The sequence below is a fragment of the Oppia nitens genome, unplaced genomic scaffold (genome assembly GCF_028296485.1).
Source record: "Oppia nitens isolate AA-2021 unplaced genomic scaffold, nextdenovo-longstitch-racon4-pilon3 scaffold23_pilon_pilon_pilon, whole genome shotgun sequence".
Lineage (NCBI taxonomy): Eukaryota > Metazoa > Arthropoda > Arachnida > Sarcoptiformes > Oppiidae > Oppia > Oppia nitens.
Genome location: NW_026533203.1, coordinates 1358952 through 1381261, shown reverse-complemented (window position 1 = coordinate 1381261; position 22310 = coordinate 1358952). Strand labels below are relative to the sequence as shown.

At 22.2% G+C, this 22310-nt stretch overlaps 4 protein-coding genes across 4 annotated transcripts; 1 reads left to right on the top strand and 3 right to left on the bottom strand.

Annotated features, from left to right (window-relative positions):
• Positions 1–1169: 1169 nt before the first annotated feature.
• On the bottom strand, positions 1170–1744 carry LOC128953679 (uncharacterized). The gene is made up of 2 exons (XM_054299193.1): positions 1633–1744; positions 1170–1541 (listed from the first exon to the last, which is right to left on the bottom strand). The coding sequence occupies exons 1-2, from the start codon at positions 1670–1672 to the stop codon at positions 1243–1245; spliced, it is 339 nt and encodes a 112-aa protein (XP_054155168.1). The 5' UTR covers positions 1673–1744; the 3' UTR covers positions 1170–1242.
• Positions 1745–10947: 9203 nt separating this feature from the next.
• Positions 10948–11771, bottom strand: LOC128953698 (uncharacterized). The gene is made up of 3 exons (XM_054299213.1): positions 11674–11771; positions 11186–11434; positions 10948–11093 (listed from the first exon to the last, which is right to left on the bottom strand). Exons 1-3 carry the CDS (start codon positions 11756–11758, stop codon positions 10975–10977), a joined length of 453 nt encoding a protein of 150 aa, XP_054155188.1. The 5' UTR covers positions 11759–11771; the 3' UTR covers positions 10948–10974.
• A 2428-nt stretch (positions 11772–14199) lies between these two features.
• Positions 14200–15604, bottom strand: LOC128953821 (carbohydrate sulfotransferase 5-like; the record flags this gene model as incomplete). Its single annotated transcript, XM_054299341.1, has 2 exons — positions 15448–15604; positions 14200–15383 (listed from the first exon to the last, which is right to left on the bottom strand). Coding segments are annotated over exons 1-2 (1341 nt in total), but the record flags the coding sequence as incomplete, so codon positions are not given.
• A 3455-nt stretch (positions 15605–19059) lies between these two features.
• On the top strand, positions 19060–22105 carry LOC128953819 (sodium-coupled neutral amino acid transporter 7-like). The gene is made up of 4 exons (XM_054299340.1): positions 19060–19079; positions 20314–20948; positions 21168–21608; positions 21684–22105. The coding sequence occupies exons 1-4, from the start codon at positions 19060–19062 to the stop codon at positions 22103–22105; spliced, it is 1518 nt and encodes a 505-aa protein (XP_054155315.1).
• The last annotated feature ends 205 nt before the right edge of the window (positions 22106–22310 follow it).

Here is a 22310-nt window from a genome sequence, read left to right as displayed (position 1 = left end):
ATTAAATGATATATTTATTTATATATTTATAATTTATATATTCTAATTAATATTGAATTAAAATAAAACTCAAAACATAATCAAATGCTTATATTGTGTTGATTTCAACAGTGCCAGTATTAGCTGTATTAGAGGCACCGGTTCCTGTTGGTCCAGCTGTACCTGTAGTTCCAATAGTATCTGTATTAGTTGGTAAAATAATGGTGCCGGGAGGTAATTTTGCTATCGGTCTAATTCCTGAATATAATATTGTAGGGCCAGTTGGTCCAAACGGGAATGACTGGCTAGTTATCTGCCAGACAGCGTTGGCAACAGGAGTAATAGGTTGAGGGGCACCGGTATTCCATATTCCCATTGGTGTCATAATTGTACGGTTGGCGTAAGTTCGGCCGATCGGCATATTTCCATAGTATAACATAAGAGTTCTATCATTTAACTGCTGTATATTAGTAATGACCGGCAGGTTTGGCATATAGTATTGAGTGTAGACCAGGGCTACAGTTTAACAGTTAGTATACAAATCTCAATAATATTTAATAATAAAAATATTTACCAAACATACCTGAAATGCTAATCAGTAAAAAAATAGATATTAATTGTTTCATTTTTTATGATTATGTATTGGATAGTATACAATATATAGTAATTTATAATTATTGTCTTTTATACTATTAAATTAAAATAATTACGAATCATTTTTATTATATACTTTTTCTATATCCTTATATGTGAGATTTATATAATTAATTATTTATTTTATGTATCGATTGTTCATTTTAAATAGGATATAAAACTTGGATTATTAATTATTTTATTATGAATTTATAATAATAATGAATTGTAATAATAGGACTTTGAGAAAACGTAATGTAATTGTAAAATATTGTAAGTGTAATTCAATAGAATTGTATGTATTATGATATCATTTATTAAAAGTTTTCATTTATTAAAAATATTTTTGAATTAATAAATATATTATAGTTGATGTGTAGTTTAAAATTATCATATTGTGATTTTTAAATGCAATTTAGATTGATTTACAGATTACTTAGTTTTAKTAAACTATTAAATTTTYTAAYTTCATGTTGGACTTGTCTGTTATATAATTTTTCAATATATATATATATATATATAGCWGTATTATAATATCTTAATATAAGTAAAATAATTTTTTAAARACATAAATTATATSATAAAACAGARTTTATTTTGTATTAATACATAATATAGAAATTAAAATAATTAACCCTGGTTAGTGGGAGGAACAATAACATATCCGGTCGGCAGAACAGCAACTGGATTATTGCCAGAATAGAGTACATTTCCACCGTTACTGTTGGGGTATTGCCAAGTAATTCGGGGAAGATTGTCAGCACCTGCCGGAACCGGTTGTGGATTACCAGTATTTACCGGACCGTTGGGTCCTTGTATAACACGTCCCGGTTGGGTTCGGGCAACTGGAGTATTACCGTTCAATAGTAAATATGACCCGTCATTTAACAATTGCATGCCAGTAATGTTGGGAACCGCATTAATGAGGGCTTAATATAAGATAAATAAAATAATAAATTACTTAATAAAATGTGATAATAAATATATTATAAACTCATTGTTTTATTTTTTCGCTATTACCTAAACTTGAGAGCAATAATACAATTATAATTTTTGACATTGTGTTGAATTATGTAGTATACTATACTAACTAAATTATTATAACAATGTTTTATATACCTACATAACTATAACTTATATATATACTAAATAAAGTATATGTATAATTTATAAAAAAAATGTATATATATCAAACAATATTAAAACAAATAAAATAAATTAATGTGTTTTTTGTATTTGATAATGTGTCACATCTAAATCCCAGATATATCTATTATAATTAATAATGAATTTTAAAAAATTGTTTTAAAAATGTTGTGTATTGACGTAAATTGAATATGTGTTCAAAATAAAAATCACAAGATCTTTGTTTTGTAATAATAATTAATATAATTTAAGATTTATTATTTAGTTATTATTATATAAATACATTTTGTAATTATTTGTAATTTGCTTGAAATCTAAATGTCAAAATAAATTAATTAAATTTGAATCATTATGTAATATTCTCTGCTATATTTTTAAAAATTAATTTTTTTGTAAAAAGCATTTTTGCTTATATATATTATATAATAATATAAGTATTTATAAAATCTAAATTTTTACATTTTTATTATCTATTTGAATACCTTATCATAGTATTATAATTATATATAACTTATAAATTTAATAAAAAAATATCTTTCAGTTTAATAATTCTGTTTTTAAAAGCATAATTCAAGATAATTCAGTCAAATGTTTGTATATTTAAATCAACATAAGTGGACAATCCATAGATCTATTGTTTCAAATATTTCCAATTGGCAAACAAAACTGTAGTTTATATTTAAATTTAATTTATTATTGTTGTAGAAATATTTTAATTTTTATTCTAAATTTAATTGATTTAAATATTAAGATATATATATATTAGTAAATAACTAATAAAAATATTTTAATATATCTATATTACCTTAAATTTCTAAAAAATTATAATGATCATACTTGTCTTAAATTCACTTACAATTATTTTGAAATATATTTTCTAATATAAAATTTAGTTTAATCGAAAAATAATTAATATATTAATAGTATTAAATAAGCCATTAATGATGCTATTCAATAAAAGCTAGAGCACCTCCCGAGCCAATAGAGATGGCAAATAGAAAGTTTCTAGAATATTTCTCAGGAATAAATTTCTATAGAATTTAACTTTATTGTTATACTATATTAATACTATACATATAATATTATACCTATGAATATAGTACAGTACTATACAACTATATATAAAATAATTATAATTATTTAATAATAATTAGTTTTGTAAAATTGTATTCATTATTTTATTATATATATCATACTGTAGTTAATTTTTACTTTAATTAATAATTAAAATARTAATAATACTAATATTTACTGTAATGTATTGTTATATGATAGCAAATATCGAGATAACAAAATTAATGCCGGGATCCCATAGATAGAAATTTCTTTAGAAACTTTCTTAAAATTTCTCTATTATTTTTATAAATTTTTCTTTTTTGCCAACAGTACGAGTCACGCGCCACTGGGACAGGGCTAACACAACGCATAGGGCTTCGGGTTTAGTTTCAATCAAGTTATCACTAAAGCTTATAACTTAAAAATGTATTATAAAATAAAAGTTTTTATTTTGACAAAAAAAACATTTAAACAATTTAATTTTTTATCATTATTATTACTAAACATTGCGAAAAATTACTRCTAACAATTTAGCATAATGATTATATGAGTGAATTAAACAATTTGCAATAACCAATGTATTATTCAATTTGCATTTTTAAAATATTTTTCTGGTTTTAAAATGTAAATGTATAATTAATATTTTTTGTAATTTATTATTAAATTTTCTTTTTATTATTTAATAATTYTTGACAAAATAAGTTATGTAAAAATATATATTATTTAAATTGTATTTAAAATATATACAGTATTAATATATTTCTCATAATATAATATATTGTATATAGTATAATTATTATAATTATAATCGTTTAATTATAATCTTTGTAATAGAAATAATTAATTAAAATAAATTATTTAATCATTTTYCTTGTTAATGAACATTAATATGTTATTTATTCAAAAAACATTTAAATTTTAAGTACAACCAATATAAACAATAACAGTCTAATTKCAGGCATTTTGGGAACTGAAATGTACACAAATATTTGATGGGTTACTCACAGTCGTAATATAAATATTATAAGTTTACTTTATTTTTATTAATGAAATAATTTAAACATTTAATAAAATTATTAGAGTAAAAATACAATTTAAATATATATATATATTAATTAATAATAGATGTTTCTAATATCTAATCAAATAATATAAATTTCTAATAATTTTAAAGTAGTGTTAATATTTTATTATTCAAAATATTTTAATTATATTCTAATTTCCAATTAAAACTAATTTAATTACAAGATAAATTTAAAATGCACATTAAATTGTTTTATTTTAAACAAGTGATTTATATTTATAATGCAAATAAAATCAATATTTATTAATTTAGTAACATTAATATACTGTATGAATATATATTCAAATTAATAATATTCATAAATTTAATGACAAAATTACATCATAAGTATTACAAAATGTTAGAGTAATTAATAACATTTTTGAATTTTTTATAATTTTTTATACATTGAGGACAGAAATTTATGCAGGAGCACCTCCACCACCATTACCACCACCACCATTGCCACCACCACCACCGCCACCGCCGCCACCCCAACCACCGCCTCCTCTTCCTCCACCACCTCTACCTCCTCCTCCACCACCACATCTCACTTCTGGCTCATCAACTATAGGCTTTCCATAACATTGGGCTATAATAAGCAAAATAATAGAATAAATAATTAAATATATAATAATATTAATAAAAAGAGTTTAAAATTAAATAACCAATTAATGCGACAACAAGAAGAAAAACTAAAGCTTTCATATTTTTAAAATATAAAATCTATTTTAGTAAATAAATATATATTTTAAATCTAAATTATAAGTTTGACTTTATTTGGTTTTTTATATCAAAAGTTTTATATAAAGTATGTGACAAAGCATGTCATTTATATTTATAATTTATTTCGTGTTATATTTTTTTAGATTAAAAAAATTAATTATCTGTAAAATATGTAATAAGCTGATAGCAATCATAATATTAGTCATATAAATATTTTTTAATTATTTTTTTTAGTGAAAACTTCAAAAATATTTTTATTTGTTCATTTATAATTTATTAGCAATTGTCATATTTTCAATATATTAATATACATGTATTTTACAACTATAAATTAATGATTGATACTATACTGTATTACAGTTATTAAAAATATGTTTAAATATATATATATTATTTTTATAAATCATTTTATTAAGTAATAGTTGAAGGCTTTATGTTGACGTAAGTTTCAAATTCAGTTAAATATTTGTATTAAATAGTAATTATAAATCATAATAAATGCTAACAAATAACAAAATAAATTATTTAAAATTTTTATTAAATGTTAATAAATTTAGTATTTTAGTCTATGTTTTACTGTATTATATTACAAACACTTATAATCCAGTGAAACTTATTGTGATATTAAGCTAAATGTTAAATCATAAAAATTAATACTAAATAATAAATATTTTAACCAACTATTTATAAAATATAATAGCTTAATTTGATCTGATATGAATTTATTGTGTAATTAAAAGATTTATTAAAACAATAATATTTTAATATGCTATGCAATTTATAACCTTATGAGATTACTATTAATATAATGAAATTGATGTACTAAATTTAGTTAATTATTTCAACATTTAGGAAATAACAATTATTTTAATTTAACTTAACTGTTTTATTTGCAGTAATAAAAAATTATTATTAATATTTAATTAATGTTAATTGTTAAATTAATAAAAATAATTAATATTAACATTGATAATATTGTTTGTAATGCTATAAAATTAATAAGTTTAATAAATTGCATTTATACATTAGCTAAATATTAATAATTATAAAAAAACAAAGTTTATAAATTAATATTAAAACTTTATTTACTTGATAAATAATGGCTCAATAAATATTATTAAGTTACATTAATAATCATTTAAAAAAAATAATAATAAAAATTATTGTTTTACAATTAGAATTAGAATTTTATTAATAGATATAAATATTATAATAATTATGTGAAACTRTTAGCTCTCCTTAATGTGAATCCATCCAAACTGTTTGATTCAGTGACAACACTAGCATTTGGACTCTTTGTCAAAAATAATGGCCAACTTTTAAATCCTTTTGTTATTATTTTTATATCAGAATTATTAGATAGTCTATCAATATATGAACCATTAGATTGTGAATAACTCACTATAAAGAAGTTAATAAATTTGTATTTATTCTTTATATAATTATTTTAATATAAATAGATTACTTACATATAATAGTTATAATAAATATTGGCAATAATTGATAATATATTACTGTAATAAACATGTTATAATAATAATCTATTTTGCTTAACTTTAATTAAATTATTTGTTGAAAATAAACATACAGTAATAATACTTATTATAGAAATACTAAATAAAAAATATTGTCTATGTAGTTTTTTGTAAATAAAATAAATTTAAATCCGATTATATTTCCTTTATATACAAAATTTATATATATATATCATATAAAAAACTTGACGGTTAGTAATAAATKCAAAATTTTAGTAATTGTATATTTCTTAGAAATTACATCATTTTGAATTAATTTTCAATGAGTTAACTAAACTTGAACAAAATAAAATATAGTCAAATAAATAAGTTAGTGATAAAACATTTTAGTATCTAATTTGACATAATCTTTAAGTTATTTTTCTATGAGTTAAATAAGTTAAACTTTTTTATAAGAATATAGATTTTGAATATTTAAAATTCAATTGACAGCAAAATATAAAAATATGATTGTTTGATATTTGAGGTAAAAAATTATCATTAAATGGTACACCAGATATATCACTAATAAATAAAGTCAGTTTTAAGTACAATTAGTCAATAATGMTATTTAGTATTAGTAATGTAATAATATTTATGCACCTAATAATAAATAATTGTTGTTGYATTACTAATAGTTATTATTAGTTAATATAAAAAATATCAAGAAAAAATATTGAAAAATGAAATTCAATAAATAAAAAAATTAATTAAATTTACTGTTACATTAATAATAAATAAATATTATTAAAAATTAGTAACAAAACAATATTAATTATAATAATAAATGTGTTTTTTGTTTACAATTATAATCAAAAATTTACTTAATATTGCGAGTCATTTAATTAAAATATATTTTACAAAAATAAAAAAATAATAACAATTTCAATACAATAGCTTATCTTATTTATAATTCCAAAAGTATATAAACTTGATCAATTGCAAAAAATATATCAATTAACTAAAAAACTAATATTTATAATACAATAAAAATTATAATTATTTTAAGCATAAAATGTTTAAATTGCTTTTTGTGTTCACTTTAATTGTTTCTATTGGTAAGTTTTCAATAATGGTTTTAATAATATTTTAATTTAAAATTGTTTTCATTATAGYATTGATTGAATGTCAAGTAACTGAGCCCTGCAATAACGGCACTCATGGCGGTCATCGAGGACACAAAGGTTTTGGTGGACATAGAGGTGGCTTCAATTGGCACAGACATCACGGACACCGACGTCCTAACTCTACTCAACCTGGAAATGGTGGATCAGTTACACCAAAACCTACAGACGTTCCCATTATAAATAATKCTTAGTTTCAAATGATTCAAAACGTTTAAGTGTTGGTGTAATTAATATAAAATTTCAAAATTATATTTAAAGGTTATATATTAATCCTAACATTTTTTATATTTTGTATCTTAAGTAAAATTAAAATTACTAATAATACTAAGTTAATATTACTATAATAAATATTTTTTTTTAATTTGTTTATTTTGTGAAAAAATTATTTAATCTTTTATAAATATTTACATTGAATACATGTTATCTCTCAAACAATAATAGCAGTTACTGTACAGTATTTGTTTTTATAGTATTAAATCTACTGAAATATTACCGATRCTTTTTAAATACTTAATACAAATGTTTTTTATGCATTTTTCAACATAACATTTMAGTAAACWTAATAATTGATTTAATAAAATATTGATGAATAACTACATATAATTGATTTAAATTAAAATAAATAATTTTTGAATTTTTAAAAACTTTTCTGATTATCGAATTTAGTGTTTTTTGTATTATATTTGTGTTTATAATATATTTTGTATTATGTWTTGTTTGTAAAAAATTATTTATTAGCAAAATATAAAAATTTAGCAAATTGTCAATTTTTCTACTGACTATTCAAATAATAAAATGACAAAACTATGTTTAATGTACAGAATTATTCACATTTTTTTAGTTTGTTTGTTACAACTGAGTCCCGGAGCGCACACATACTTTGGTGTAATATCCTTAACAGTTRTTTCCATACAATTGTCACCCTTTTCTGTACAATAGATATTACAAAATATATAATAGACTGAATAACAGTTATTCTTTAAATAAATCCAATTAAATACCTAATTTRATGAAACAAATTGAAAAATACCGGCATATCAGTGGATTATATGGTAAATAAACACTACATTTGCCTAATACTGACAAAAGTCAGTGTTTTCATCTGCCGACAGATAACGGAAAGTATTGGAAWCTATTTGTCAAAAACCTAACACAAAAAGTCTTTGAAATAAAATAATATTTCGTTTAATCTTTTTTTCGGTGATTTTGATGTCTTTGTCATATAATTTTGATAGAAAAACTTGACTCAAAATAAGATGATTATTATAAAATAAAATTAATATACAATTCAATTAAAATTATTAGACACATGTTATTTGTGTAAATATTTAATAATATATATGTAGTGTATATACAAATATTTAATTATTTAATTTAATTTAATTGATAAAATAAATTAGATTTTTTGTTGATCAATTTATTTTTGTAAAAGTAATAAAATTTAATTAATTTTATATTATAGTAATAACTACATTGAAAAAGTATTTAAAACAAAAAATTATTTCTCAATTGTTTACTTCTTTTAAAATAAATTTTGAGTATTTTAAAATAGCTAAAAATATTTATAAAATTATAATAAACATCAGTATTTAATATTATTTAAATGATTGTTTTACATTGACAGAGGAAATCCTCGATAGTTTTATTTAATTTTTAAAAAATATTAAATTTCACTAAAATTTGTCCATCTAAAATTAAAATATAAATTTTGGATTTAAAATTCTAAAATAAAACTAATAATACTTAAAGAATTATTTTTTTTATTAATAATCAAATAATAAAATTTTTAACTAATTTAGTAATATTTAATGATTACTAATGCAATCATATACATTGTATTTTAAGAGTTAAAATTTTACATTACAAATCAATAAATATATTATTGAGAAATATATTTAAAATAGTATAAACATAATAAATATATAAATTAATAGTAGATAATAAATTAAAACAATAATAATACTAAATGTTATTTACAAAACAATATTAATTAATGATAAAATGTGTTTTTGTTGACAATTAAAATGAAAAGTTTACTATTTATTTGTGAGTCATTTAATTAAAATGTATTTCAACAATAATACAACTAAACCCACTTTAAATAATATTTCACAAAATTATAAACACTAATAATTTAGAATAGAGTATCAAAAGTATATAAACATTTTAATTATAGAAAATATATTAATTAAATAACACAAACTAATACTTGTATTTATTATATATTTTATAATATYTGAGTAAAAATGTTTAAATTATTGTTTGTTTTTAGTTTAATTGTTTGTATGGGTAAGTTTATTTAATAAAAGTTTTGAAGTAAATGTCCGTAAATAATATKAAAGTTTTCAATTTTAAAACTATWTTCTTTTAGTATTGATTGAATGTCAAGTGYCTGAGCRCTGCAATAACGGCACTGATGGCGGACATCGAGGACACAGAAATTTCGGTGGACATAGAGGTGGTTTCAATGGTAGACATCATGGACACAGACGTCCTAACTCTACTCAACCTGGAAATGGTGGATCAGGTACACCAACACCAATACCTACCAGTGTTCCCATTATAAATAATGCTTAAATTACAAAACGATTTAAGCATATAAATATCAAAAATAATTTATACAAATACAACTGATATATTGAATTTAAGATTATATCAAAAACTAATGTATTTTTTAGTATATCTAATAATTTTTATATATTATTTATTATATATATATAATTTGAGTAAACAATAAACAACATTATTTTTCAATTATTTTTGTTTTAATTTTAGATTTTTATTGATTAAACTTTTTACTGTTTACTTTTGTTTAAATATGTATCTATTTTCATTACATAGGATTAGATGATATAATAACATATTTTTTGTTTAACAATAATTTTAAAAATATTATTTTCTATTAATAATTAACGAATATATCAAATAATTATTTCGTTAATACAAGACAGCAAAGTAAARTAAATTGATATTTAGATTATAATATTTTATTCACATTTGAGTGATTGTCTGTTACATTTGAGTCCCGGAGCGCACGCATACTTAGGTGTAATATCMGTAACAGTYGTTTCCAGACAATTGTCACCCTTTTCTATACAATAGATATTATTAGATAGAAAACAAAATCATAATTATTTTCTWTAAAAAAGTCAATAAATACCTAATTTTTTGAGACATATTGAACAGCACCGGCAGATATTTGYATTTCKTTCTAAATAAACACCATTTTGTTTGCCCTGACAGTCATCTTTGTCAGCCATAGCACACCTGACTCTATCACATTGATTTGGTTTACACAATATTTTAGTGTCTAATTGCAAAGTAATACTTAAAATAATTGTTATAAAAATTATAATACGAGACCAAAATTTATATTATAATTTTTAAAATATATTTATATTATAATTTTTWAAATATATTTAATTTATAATTTTACTATTATTACTATARTTATTAAATCAAGTAAATGCACAATTTCATATCATTTATAAACACCTGGAATTGAATATATAAATGTTTATATAGTTTATAATACTTTTATTGTTTTAATATATAATATAATAAACTATAATAATAATAATATTAGTCAGCAKTTTTTTTGTTTGTTAGTGCAAATAATTTTTATTAAGTTAAATAAACCTATTTTGCAATATAWTAATTAATATTTGCGATATAAGTTATTWCAATTAAGTTGTTTGATAAAAATTATTGCAAATGTTATATCCTATCCCTATCCCTTTCCTTTTTTATTTGCAACACATATTTTTTGTTTGAAATCGCAATGCAATCCCAGAGCACAGGTTTGGTTCGGATGAAACTCAAGAGATTGGGTGCAATCGTCTCCTAACTCTAAATCAAATAAACAATTTAATCAAATAAATCAATTTTTTAATATAATAAATTTAGAAATATAGTATTATAACATTTTAGTTTATATTTACTTAATTTAGTTAAACACTCGGCACAGCATCGGCAGAGATGGGGTGCATATACGAGAAACACTCCATCGAACTGTTCCTCACAGCTCTCCCTGTTTGCCGACACACACCTCACCCGAGAGCACTCAAAGACACATTGTTGGGGTGATTGTTGAGGTGATTGTTGGGATGATTGTTGGGGTGATCGTTGGGATGATTGTTGGGGTGATCGTTGGGGTGATCGTTGTGATGGTTGTTTAGTGTAGTTGTCATCTATTATATATAAATGTTAGTCAATCTCTTAATTAAACATAAATATTAGTATAAATTAATGCAAATCTTATAATTTACTGCATAAGTACACTTAGATAACTATACAATGTATTTAGTATACATATCTATAATAAGTTACCAATAAAATTTATATTATAATTATTTAAAWTATCTGATGTATACATATTTATTAATATAATGTAATTTTTTATTAAATTATAATTTATAAATTTGCTTACTTTTGACTTTTATATTGAYTTCTTGTTGTGATAAAACACTCAATAATGTCAACAATAATAACTGCATCTTTAAATTAACATTCATTTACTAAACCCATATGTTTAACATATTATTTGCTTATATTAACTAATTTATTGATTTTAAATTAAATATAGAATTTTTATAATGCATACAAAAATAAATTATAATTACTTAAAAAATTAATATATTATCAGGGTTAAGCAAAGTTTTGGATTTTAGGGGGAATAGATGGGGGTCAAATGGCAAAATTCTMAAAAAAAATCTTAKCAAGTACATATGTATATGAATTTTTTAATAAAAATTCGGTCAGTTAGCGAGTCATTTCTTAACATTTTTAAGTAAATTWTTTTAATTTGATCAAAAAGTGTGGGGGTAAAATAAAAAAATCTCAATCTTAGGCTTAGGTATTTTGGTTTTACCCCTTACCCCCTCCCCTTTTTAGTTAAACCTGGTTAATGTATATATAGTTTGACTATTTATTTTATTGAACATTATGGTTATAWTTTAGAATTTTTACAGTACACTCTCATTAATTAATATAATGCAATTGATACTATGTTTTATTTAATTAAAAGCATAATATAGTAAATAAAATTAATTGTAATTGTAAAATATATAAAGTAATTTTTTGATCAATTGKCTTATAAGTTATAAACTGTAGTTTATTAGATTAACTATATATATATATATATATCTTATAGACTATAAAACATTTCTTAACATTTGTTAAATTATATATATATTATAAACTTTATTTAACTGATATTAATTGTAAGAATGYTGATTTATTTTTTTAAAATATTTATTTATGTAAAATGTAGTTTTKATTACAGTTTATTTTTAATTTTTTTTCAATTTTAACTTTTGTATTATATGTAAATAAYAAATTTAATAARAGCAAATAATTAAAATAATAAGTCTAAAATTTATAGTCCTAATTAAAAATTTTGTTTTATKTAAAAAATTATTTTATATTTCAACACATAATATACTAATTCAATTAAAACAACAATTTATGAGAAACAACRATAAGAAATGACAGTTCATTTTTTTTGCATTTAATTAATTTTTATTAAAAGTTGGGTAATAAATGACAATTTTTATTAAAGTATAAAATAATAATATTTTGAAAATAAATTATATAAGTAATCAATTACTTAGGTATTGACCAAATAACATATTTAGTACATTTTCTAGTTTTAAAACTACAGTAAAGTCCCGGTGCACAAACCACTGGAGGAGGTGCGCCACTAATTAATGAAAGACCGCAATTTTTACCCTCAGCTATATATTCAGAGAAAAAAAATTAAAAATTTTGTTAACTATAGACATATTTTTTAGTTATATACCTAATGTAGGGACACATCGCTGACAACAACCACAAAATGTATACCCAATCTTACCGTTACTTTTAAAGCACTCTTCGGCGTTAAATTGATTGCAATCAACTAAATTGCAATAATCTTTTTGACACACAAAACATAATATATAGTCCACACTAACTATTATCAAAATGATAAAAATAAATAACATTTTTAACATTTTTCCAGACAAACAAATATCTATTGATTTTAATGTTGCTATTGTTCTAAGTTTTTATAATTACAATTCAATATATATCGTATATATAATATATTTATAGTTTTATTGTACTTTAAATTATATATATATTTACTGCAAGTCATAATATGTAATTGACAATAGATTATCAAAACAATAAATTTTTAAAAACAAAGTAAAAACAAATTAATTAAATTTGATATTTTTAGAATTTAATAATATTTAGATTAAATGCAAACAAATTAAAATTTGATTCATTAAAAATAATGAAACATTTCAATATGTTTGTCATCAAATTATTTATAGTGTAAATTATAAGGCAGTGGTTTTCCTTGAGATATTATATTTTACACAAAATTTCAGTTTAATGAAATTATATTTATTATTTATTTTTTATAACATTGCTATGATATTTATAATAATATATAGTCATAAAAATATACTTTTTTTTATAAAAATTTAATTTTCGAAATGGTGCTATTTAATATTTGTATAATAAAGTTTTATATTATGTTATTATTGTGTTATTTATATGATATCATATATAAAATAATTAATATATTGTTATTAATTGCAGTCTTATTAGAATTTTTATACACTTTGTTTTTTGTCATCTTTAAATCAAATAAAAATTAATAATTAAATAAAATGGAAACATAGATTGTATTACATACAGTATAGTTAAAAATGTCAACTTTTTATTTTAATAAATCATTTTTTATTAAATTTTTATTATTTATAGATTATAGATTTATAGATTAACTACTATTATGTACACACTGTGTATAGTATATTGATATTTCAAAATATCATGTTTTACCAAATAAATAATACAATTTATCATATTATGAAATATATTAAATTTTATTGTAATAAATATCACAGATTAATGAATAATAACTAATATAATAGAAAATATGCATTTTTCAATTTATAGTTTCAGTATTATTATTAATATTAATAAATTTATAGTTTAATTGAGTTAACAAATGTCCACAAAATTGTTGTACTTGTTGTATATGCGACACATTAAGGGTATGCATCCACTCGTAGGCCACACTCTTTGAATTACGTATAGTATTATATGGATTACGTTTGGACGCCTCCTTCAATGTTGAGTTGGTGTGAGTCCTCAGAAATCTTTTAACAGAACTCGAGAACGGTATGTCTGACTTATTAAACAACTGTTTCGCATAATTTGTCGGATCAGTTGCCAAATCTTCGTATTTAATTAGCATAAACTTTGTTGGATAGGTTTTCTGAAGTTTCTGGAAAGCTGTTAAATCATAGGTCATTTCGCGGCACAGGGAGTCCACATGAGAACAGTTGGATTTTTGCGAACACCACATCATGTTCTGTCTTGACCTGAGTATACCGCGCGGGTCACGAACTAAGTACACAACTTTGATGTTTAGATCATCCAATTTAGGCAACAATTTGTCCAAATGTTTCATCTGAAGTCTGGCCACTTTCATGACCTGAACTTTTGCCCGCAAACACGTTTCACTGATGAACTGTGGGTCAAAACATGTGGTCAAACGGAACCGACAGACACCCCATAAAAATTTATTCCATTTAAATAAAAACTGGTTCTTCTGTTTGTGAACCCATTCAACATAATTGGGAATACTATTGAAGTCGCACCGGTATATCTGTTCAATCAAATTGACGGCTTCATCGACATGTTGGTCATCGATACGGACGCCATCCGACATATAATGCAACGGTTCAAACGTATAGAAAGTTTTCCAGTTTTGTTGCATCAAATCGCCGGCAAATGTCGAACCAGATCTGAAATATGTGAACAATAGGATTCTCTTTACATCTGATTTCGGTATTTTTGGCAATGAATTCAATGGACTGAAAGCACTAGACATTAATGTTTTGAGTTGTTGTCTATGATTGTTATGTTTTTCTTTGATAAGTAGTGTCATATTAGCCATAAACCTATCATAAGACCAGGGAGGGTAAGCATCCAGAYTCTGCATTATTGGCAACTTTTTCAATTGTGACKGTATTTCCACATCTTTGAGCTTTAGGTTAACTTTATTGATTGACTTGTGGTTAACATCATTATGTGATACAATGACTTTAGGATGACTTTCGTGTGAATTATTGTTTATTTTGTCTGTAAATGTGTTGATATTAATTTAGATACAAATAAAATACAAATGTATGTTAATTATACTAACTTTGTTTATGTTGTGTATCATCAGTTGTCAAGAAATTTATATTTTTGATTGAGTTGTTTGTTGAATATCGAAGCCATGGATAAAAAGTGTTGGTTTGAATCAATAGTAGACACACAACGATCCCAACCAGATATAAGTAAAGCCGAAAACGAGACATTTGTAAATATTTAATCATCACATCTACAAAATAAAAGATTTTAATTTGACATTTATTAGATTAATTTTTTATTTATCTTAATTAATTAAAATTAATATCATTTACTTTTACATTATAATTGTGGATTGTTATGATTGTAAATGTTAAATTTATTAAGTATTTAATTATTTAACACAAAAATATTTAAAAATGTGCTAAAAATATATTATTTTTATACTATTATCTATCAATATTTATTTGTTGAACAAAATTTTTCCTCTAAATTTATTTATATATTTTTAGTATAAAAAACTATAAAATAATACAATCAATAGATAATACATATGGAAAATATTTATCACAATTCTATAGTAATATTAATTAAAACATTGTTATTATACAATTTTATTAGCAAAAAATACAAATAAATTTTAAATCAAACAAAATTTAATCACAAATAAAAACGAGGAAAATGTTGTTATAAAAAATGAGTGCAAGAGATGACTGACTGACTGACTGGTGAGGTAATGGTGGCGGAGATGTAATGTTATGTTTACTGACAAAATCAACTAATAAAACAAGTTTTCAGGTTTTTATATTTGCTTTTATTTTATGCAATAACCATCACTTAAACTGGCCTTCACTACACTAYTGACTATTACTGTATTTGTAAAAATACACTGACTTTTGATTTACCTGAGCTAATGATAATTTAAACAAATCTCTACCCAACAGCCCTATCAGTCATTTACTGAACAAATCAATTAATTTCAAATTCATTATTTAAAAATGTGTGTATATATTGTATTTTATAATATATATTTTTGTATCATTAAATTGAATAAAAATTATGCATTGTATTTGATAACTAATATTTTTGTTTGTGTTTAATATATTTTTAATGATTTTGTCTGATGTCATCAAAAGCATTAAATCTTAAATCACAATAATGACTATAATTAAACTTAAGAAAAAAAACTTTTTTAGTTAACTGAAATAATTAAATTTATAATTTTTATATTAGACAGTAAACCTAATACTAACTAATTATACATTATTAAATATGTTAAGTAAATTGATGTTTAAATAAATTATCCGTAAATAACATCATGTGTTTAGGATAACAGTGCAACTCCTGAATCCCAAAAGTTCAAAGTTTTGTTTATGGGTCAGTCTAGTGATGTGTCGTTTCCTTTAAATAATATTGTATTAGCTTTCAATTGATAACTGTTATCATCACAACATTATTTGTATTATTTATTTTATCAAATTAATATATTAGTGTAACAATAAATTAATTTCTTATTTAATTATGATTAAAATATAAAGCATTTATTTCATACATTATGAATAATTAGTTGACCAGAAAGTTAATAATCAACTTTAAAATAATAAAAATACTAATTTTAAATGTACTTAAACTATGAGGTAAAGCACATGCGTTAAACATATATTGTATTTATTAAAATATTTGCAATTTTTGTATTAATATTTTGTGCCAATATAAATATCAAAATCTAATTGATTAAAAAATATTAATAATTATAAAATTAATGCTAAAGTATAAAACGATTTTATTCTTTACTTCAAAAGATATATTCGCAGATACTTTATAAAACAATATATAATACCTGTTATTATTTGTATTAAGTGATAGTTTTGAGAGAGAGAGAGAGAGAGAGAGAGAGTGAGAGAAAAAGAGATTTATGATTTGGATTAAACACTCGTTAATTTGATATTTAAAAGAAATATTTAAAAACTATATCGTATATAAATATATAAATTTTGTAATTATATATTGATAAAAACAGCGAATTTACATTAAATATATTAATTAAAAATAATTTTAATATTTATTAATTTTTCAAAAAACGACATTTTAATAATTATGTGTTATTGAAAAATGATTGATGTAAATTTTTTATTAGTCATTTTTTATTAACAACACGTAATTATTAGTAAATTAAATATCATTTTTATTTTTTCTTGTTAGATAAATAATTTATAAAATAATTGACAATGGTGATTTATAATATAAATTTTATTTTGATGGCTTAGTGACGTGATGTTTGTTATAAATTTTTTTATAAGTATTTTAAATACTAAATCCAATGTATTGTAGATCAAAGATTCATTTGTCGTGTATTGTATTAGTCAATAGTGGCGTACTTACAATGGATGAGTGGTTACAACGATAATAATAAAATCAATGATAAAACTCCACAAAAAAGTATCTCAAAAATGATAGAAATATTACATTTTTTGGTTTCTTTATTTTTAATGTTATTTTATAATATTTTCAAATAATATTATTTATTATGCATTATATAAATTATAACCATTATTATATTTACTTGATTTTTTAAATTTAAATATTATTGTAATAACAACCATATTGTGTGTATTATATTTATTTTAACACAATTTATCAATATATAAAAAATGTAGACAACAGCTTAAATTGTATTATTATTTATTAAACAATTATTTRTGTAAATCTCTAAACACACGTAAWACGTCTAAACATATATCTGTCCGCTTAAGACCTGTATTACGGGTTACCATTGATGACAATTGATAACAACATATAGATAATTAACAAAATGATTAGTGTATGAGCTGTGATATCATAAAATACATAAAGTTTTAGGTTAGTAATTACTGTTAGAATTACAAAAATAAATATTAGTTTTAGCTAAATATTATTACTAATTTAATTATAATGATATGAGATTATTATTAAAATGTCAATATTATCTAAAAATAGGGTAAACTATAATATCATATATTATTTAACACTTGATTTTGTCGGCTAATTGTGTAAATTATGTAAGTTATTTAATTTGATAAGCTATCAGAAATGGCACAATATTTTTTTTAAGCATGGTCAATGTTTAACTTAATATGATTTTTGTATATATATATAGCAATTGAAATTTTTTGTTTTATCTTAAAATGATTATTAAATACTTTAAAAGATTAGATAAAGTTTTGCATTAAATGTCTATTGAAATATAACTCCAACCCTTAACTAATGGTTTATTTTACTAAACTACTGTACTGTACTGTACCGGTATAACATTATGTTGTATATACTGTCTTAAATATATACTGTTGTGTATCTCCAAAGATAATGCCATTTATGTGAATAGACTATTTCTACCGTATATATTGTACATAAATAATATTAATACAAAAATAATTAAATAAATGCCTAAAATAAGCTGACTTTTGATTTATAAATAACAAAATATTTGTTGTATAAAAGTCACGGGGTTTTAGTCTTCATAATGTTTGTCTAGTGTTGAAAAACTAAACAAAATCATACCATTGTTTGTAAATCTAGTTTTTTTCTATTAACAGCTGGATCTATAACTTTTAAAATAATTTATTTAATTATGTTTCAATCATTTGTGAAAAGTTGTAAGCTTTTATAATATAATTAAATTATATTTTATAATTATTAAATGGATAGAATGCGTTCATTAAGTCAAAGGTAAATGATTTCAATTTTGTTTAAATATATTTAATATTTAAAGTTTAAAAATATTTTAGTTATAACTGTAAGCATAAATTTAAAAATTARTAAAGCATATATAAATACTATATTTTAATAAATATATTATAAGTACTGTATAATACTGTATAAATAATTCTTWAAAGATACTTGATTTAAAAAAAATTGTCTAAAACATTATATAACAGTATAATCATCAAATTGTTATCAAATTATTTATAAATAAAATGAAAGATTCAGTATAACTCATTATATTGTTGTTTATATCAATATTTAGTAATTAATCAATTATTAATAACTGTATCTATTGTTGACTTTGTGGACACTAGTGTTTCGATGATTATTCATCAGCACTATTGAACTGATAGTCTTAGACTATAATAAGTCATAGAAATACATACGCTTTAAACCGGAAAACTATTATTTATTTGATGATATGATTTTGTAATATTTTAATATATGTAATATCTATTATATAATTTAGTTAATTTCAATTAATTTATATTAAACTATTTGTCATTATTAAACATTTAAATTATTTGTTATAAAAATAAATTTATTAATCTTTTGGTTGAGTTGATGTAAAAATATTTATCAACATAATTATTATAAATATATAATATTTAAAGTTTTATTTAATTTGTTTGACATATTTATTGTAATTGTCATACAGTATATGTTAATTAATCTATTCAATAAATAGATTTTATTGTAATGAGAATTATGTTTAGTTTATGTTTTATTATTTTTTGAAATCACATCAAAACTTTGTTTGTAATTTTATGAATTTTATTCAATCATGTGTTGATGTCTTCAAATATATAAATAAATAAATAAAGATAATATCACTTGGAGTTTACTGTATAACAAATTATTTTTAATTTTTTATTAATGTATTTAAATAGATTAGATAATATATTATTAATGTTTTCGATGTTTATAATTTATTTTAAATATTAAAGATAATAATTTTTGATAATTAAATTTAGCGCAATATAAAATAATGAAATTATTATTTAGATTATTTTTATTAGAATGCTTTAGATTAGAATCAGTAACTACTCTATACATTATAATTGTCTAAAATATTAATCTAACAAATCAATAGTATTTAACTGTTTAATCAATACTAAATAATAATTTAGTGATATATTAATAATAATATATTGCAAATTATATTATACAATGTAAATGATAATGTTTTTGACTTTAGATCCGAAAATTGTAGATTTGAAAACAATGAGAGGACAGCCCTAATCGGTCATTTAGACAGAGTTTACTCAATTGAATCGACATTCACTCGACAATCACTTGAATGTTCTGATGTTTGGCGATTCCGTAATCAATCTAATAGTGCCCAATATCTATCCGATTCAGCTCATGGATCCAGTTGGCTTACCGCAGCATTCATACTGGTCAATGCTGCACTGGGCGCCGGTCTACTCAACTATCCGGTTGCATACGATAGGTTGGGTGGTGTTGTCAGTGCCACTATCATACAATTTGTTATGTTAGTTATGCTGGCATCGACCATGCTCATTTTGATTTATTGTGCTGACTTCAATTGTGTCAATACCTATCATGAAGTGTTAGAGTATATGTGCGGTCATAAAGTGCGCCAATTGTCGGCGCTTTCTATAATCATAACATGTTTTGGTATTTGCATAACATTTTTGATCATAATTGGTGACCAATTTGACAGATTGTTTGCCACCTTTTTCGGACAATCATTTTGCTATCACTGGTATATGCATCGCATATTCACTATTGTGTTATCAGCTATAGTGACCATATGGCCCATGTCTTACTTCAAGAGACTAAACTTTTTGAAATATACAAACTTGTTAGGTATGAAATACAATATTATTAGTAATATATTTATTATCGTTAATAAAAACTTATACAATTTCTTGTATTTTTACTATATATCTGTAATAATTTAAATTTTGTTTACTTCTAAATTAGACTAAATTTTTAAATGCATTTTTGAAATTTATTGTTTATTATTGCATTAAATTAATTAAATTATTTTTATAACATAAAAAACTAAAAATTATTTAAATTTAGGTGTTTTCGCTACATTTTATATCATATTTTTAAATGTCTACGAATATTATTATCTGGATGTAACTCCCGGTCCCATTAAGACACGTCCGGCTGATATCATGAAGTTTTTAGCGGCTCTACCAGTCGTATGCTTTGCCTATCAAACACACGAAATAGTTGTTCCCGTTTACGCCTGTCTATCGACACGAAGCAGAGCTAACTTTACAAAGTCAACACTACTGGCTCTCAGCATATTGTTTGTTGTATATTGTTTGTCGGGAACCTACGGGTACTATACATTTGGTGCGATCGTTGCGCCCGATGTCATGCAAATGTATAATCCGGTCGATCCTGTAGTTAGCGCCGGTATTATAGCCCTGATTATCAAAATGATCAGCACATACCCACCCGTTATATTCTGTGGTCGGGACACATTAGTCGGTCTATTTTGTGGTGATCCAGGTTTGAAAACTATTATATCAATTAAAATATTTTTGAATCGCTAACCACTTGACGATCCCTTTCATTTCAATGCAGAACCGCTTCATTTTGATGAGTCCTACAATAAGTTAGAATACTGGCGTCGTGTCATAATTACAAGTGCCTGGAATCTACTGGCACTCATACTAGGGCTGGTAATACCTAACATTACTGTGGCTATCGGTTTCCTCGGCTCACTGGCTGCTTGTAATGTCTTTGTTTTTCCCGGGCTTTGTATGACATCTTTGGCTAAACGCCAATATTTGATTGTCTGGAGAGATATAGACCATTCAAGTGAAGCACCTGTGGGTCGAACTGATAATAGCATACATAAGTCAATGAGACACTGGTATCCCAGACTGTTGTTTATTTACGGAGTTTTTATCATAACAATCGGTGTTATCATGTTTTTTATAATCATCTATCAGGCGATCACTGACTTAAATTCCGACACAAATCATCATAATTTATGTCAATAATATTTTGATTTATTATTTATAAATAATAATAAGTAATAATTAGTGTATTGATTAATAATTTTTTATACTCTATGAAATAGTTATTATAATAGTTGCTAAAAAAAGTCAAATAGTTGTTAAAATAGTTATTTAAACTGTATTAAATAGTTGTATATAATTGCCAAAAAAGCCAAATAGTTATTGAAATAGTTATTTATTTTCTTAT

Bases quoted from the DNA above. Each gene is read 5' to 3' on its own strand.
- LOC128953679 (XM_054299193.1), bottom strand. From the start codon at position 1,672: ATGTCAAAAATTATAATTGTATTATTGCTCTCAAGTTTAG. The intron at 1,542-1,632 runs GTAATAGCGAAA...TCTTATATTAAG, and splicing joins ATTATTGCTCTCAAGTTTAG to CCCTCATTAATGCGGTTCCC.
- LOC128953819 (XM_054299340.1), top strand. From the start codon at position 19,060: ATGCGTTCATTAAGTCAAAG. The intron at 20,949-21,167 runs GTATGAAATACA...ATTTAAATTTAG, and splicing joins GAAATATACAAACTTGTTAG to GTGTTTTCGCTACATTTTAT. The intron at 21,609-21,683 runs GTTTGAAAACTA...ATTTCAATGCAG, and splicing joins TCTATTTTGTGGTGATCCAG to AACCGCTTCATTTTGATGAG.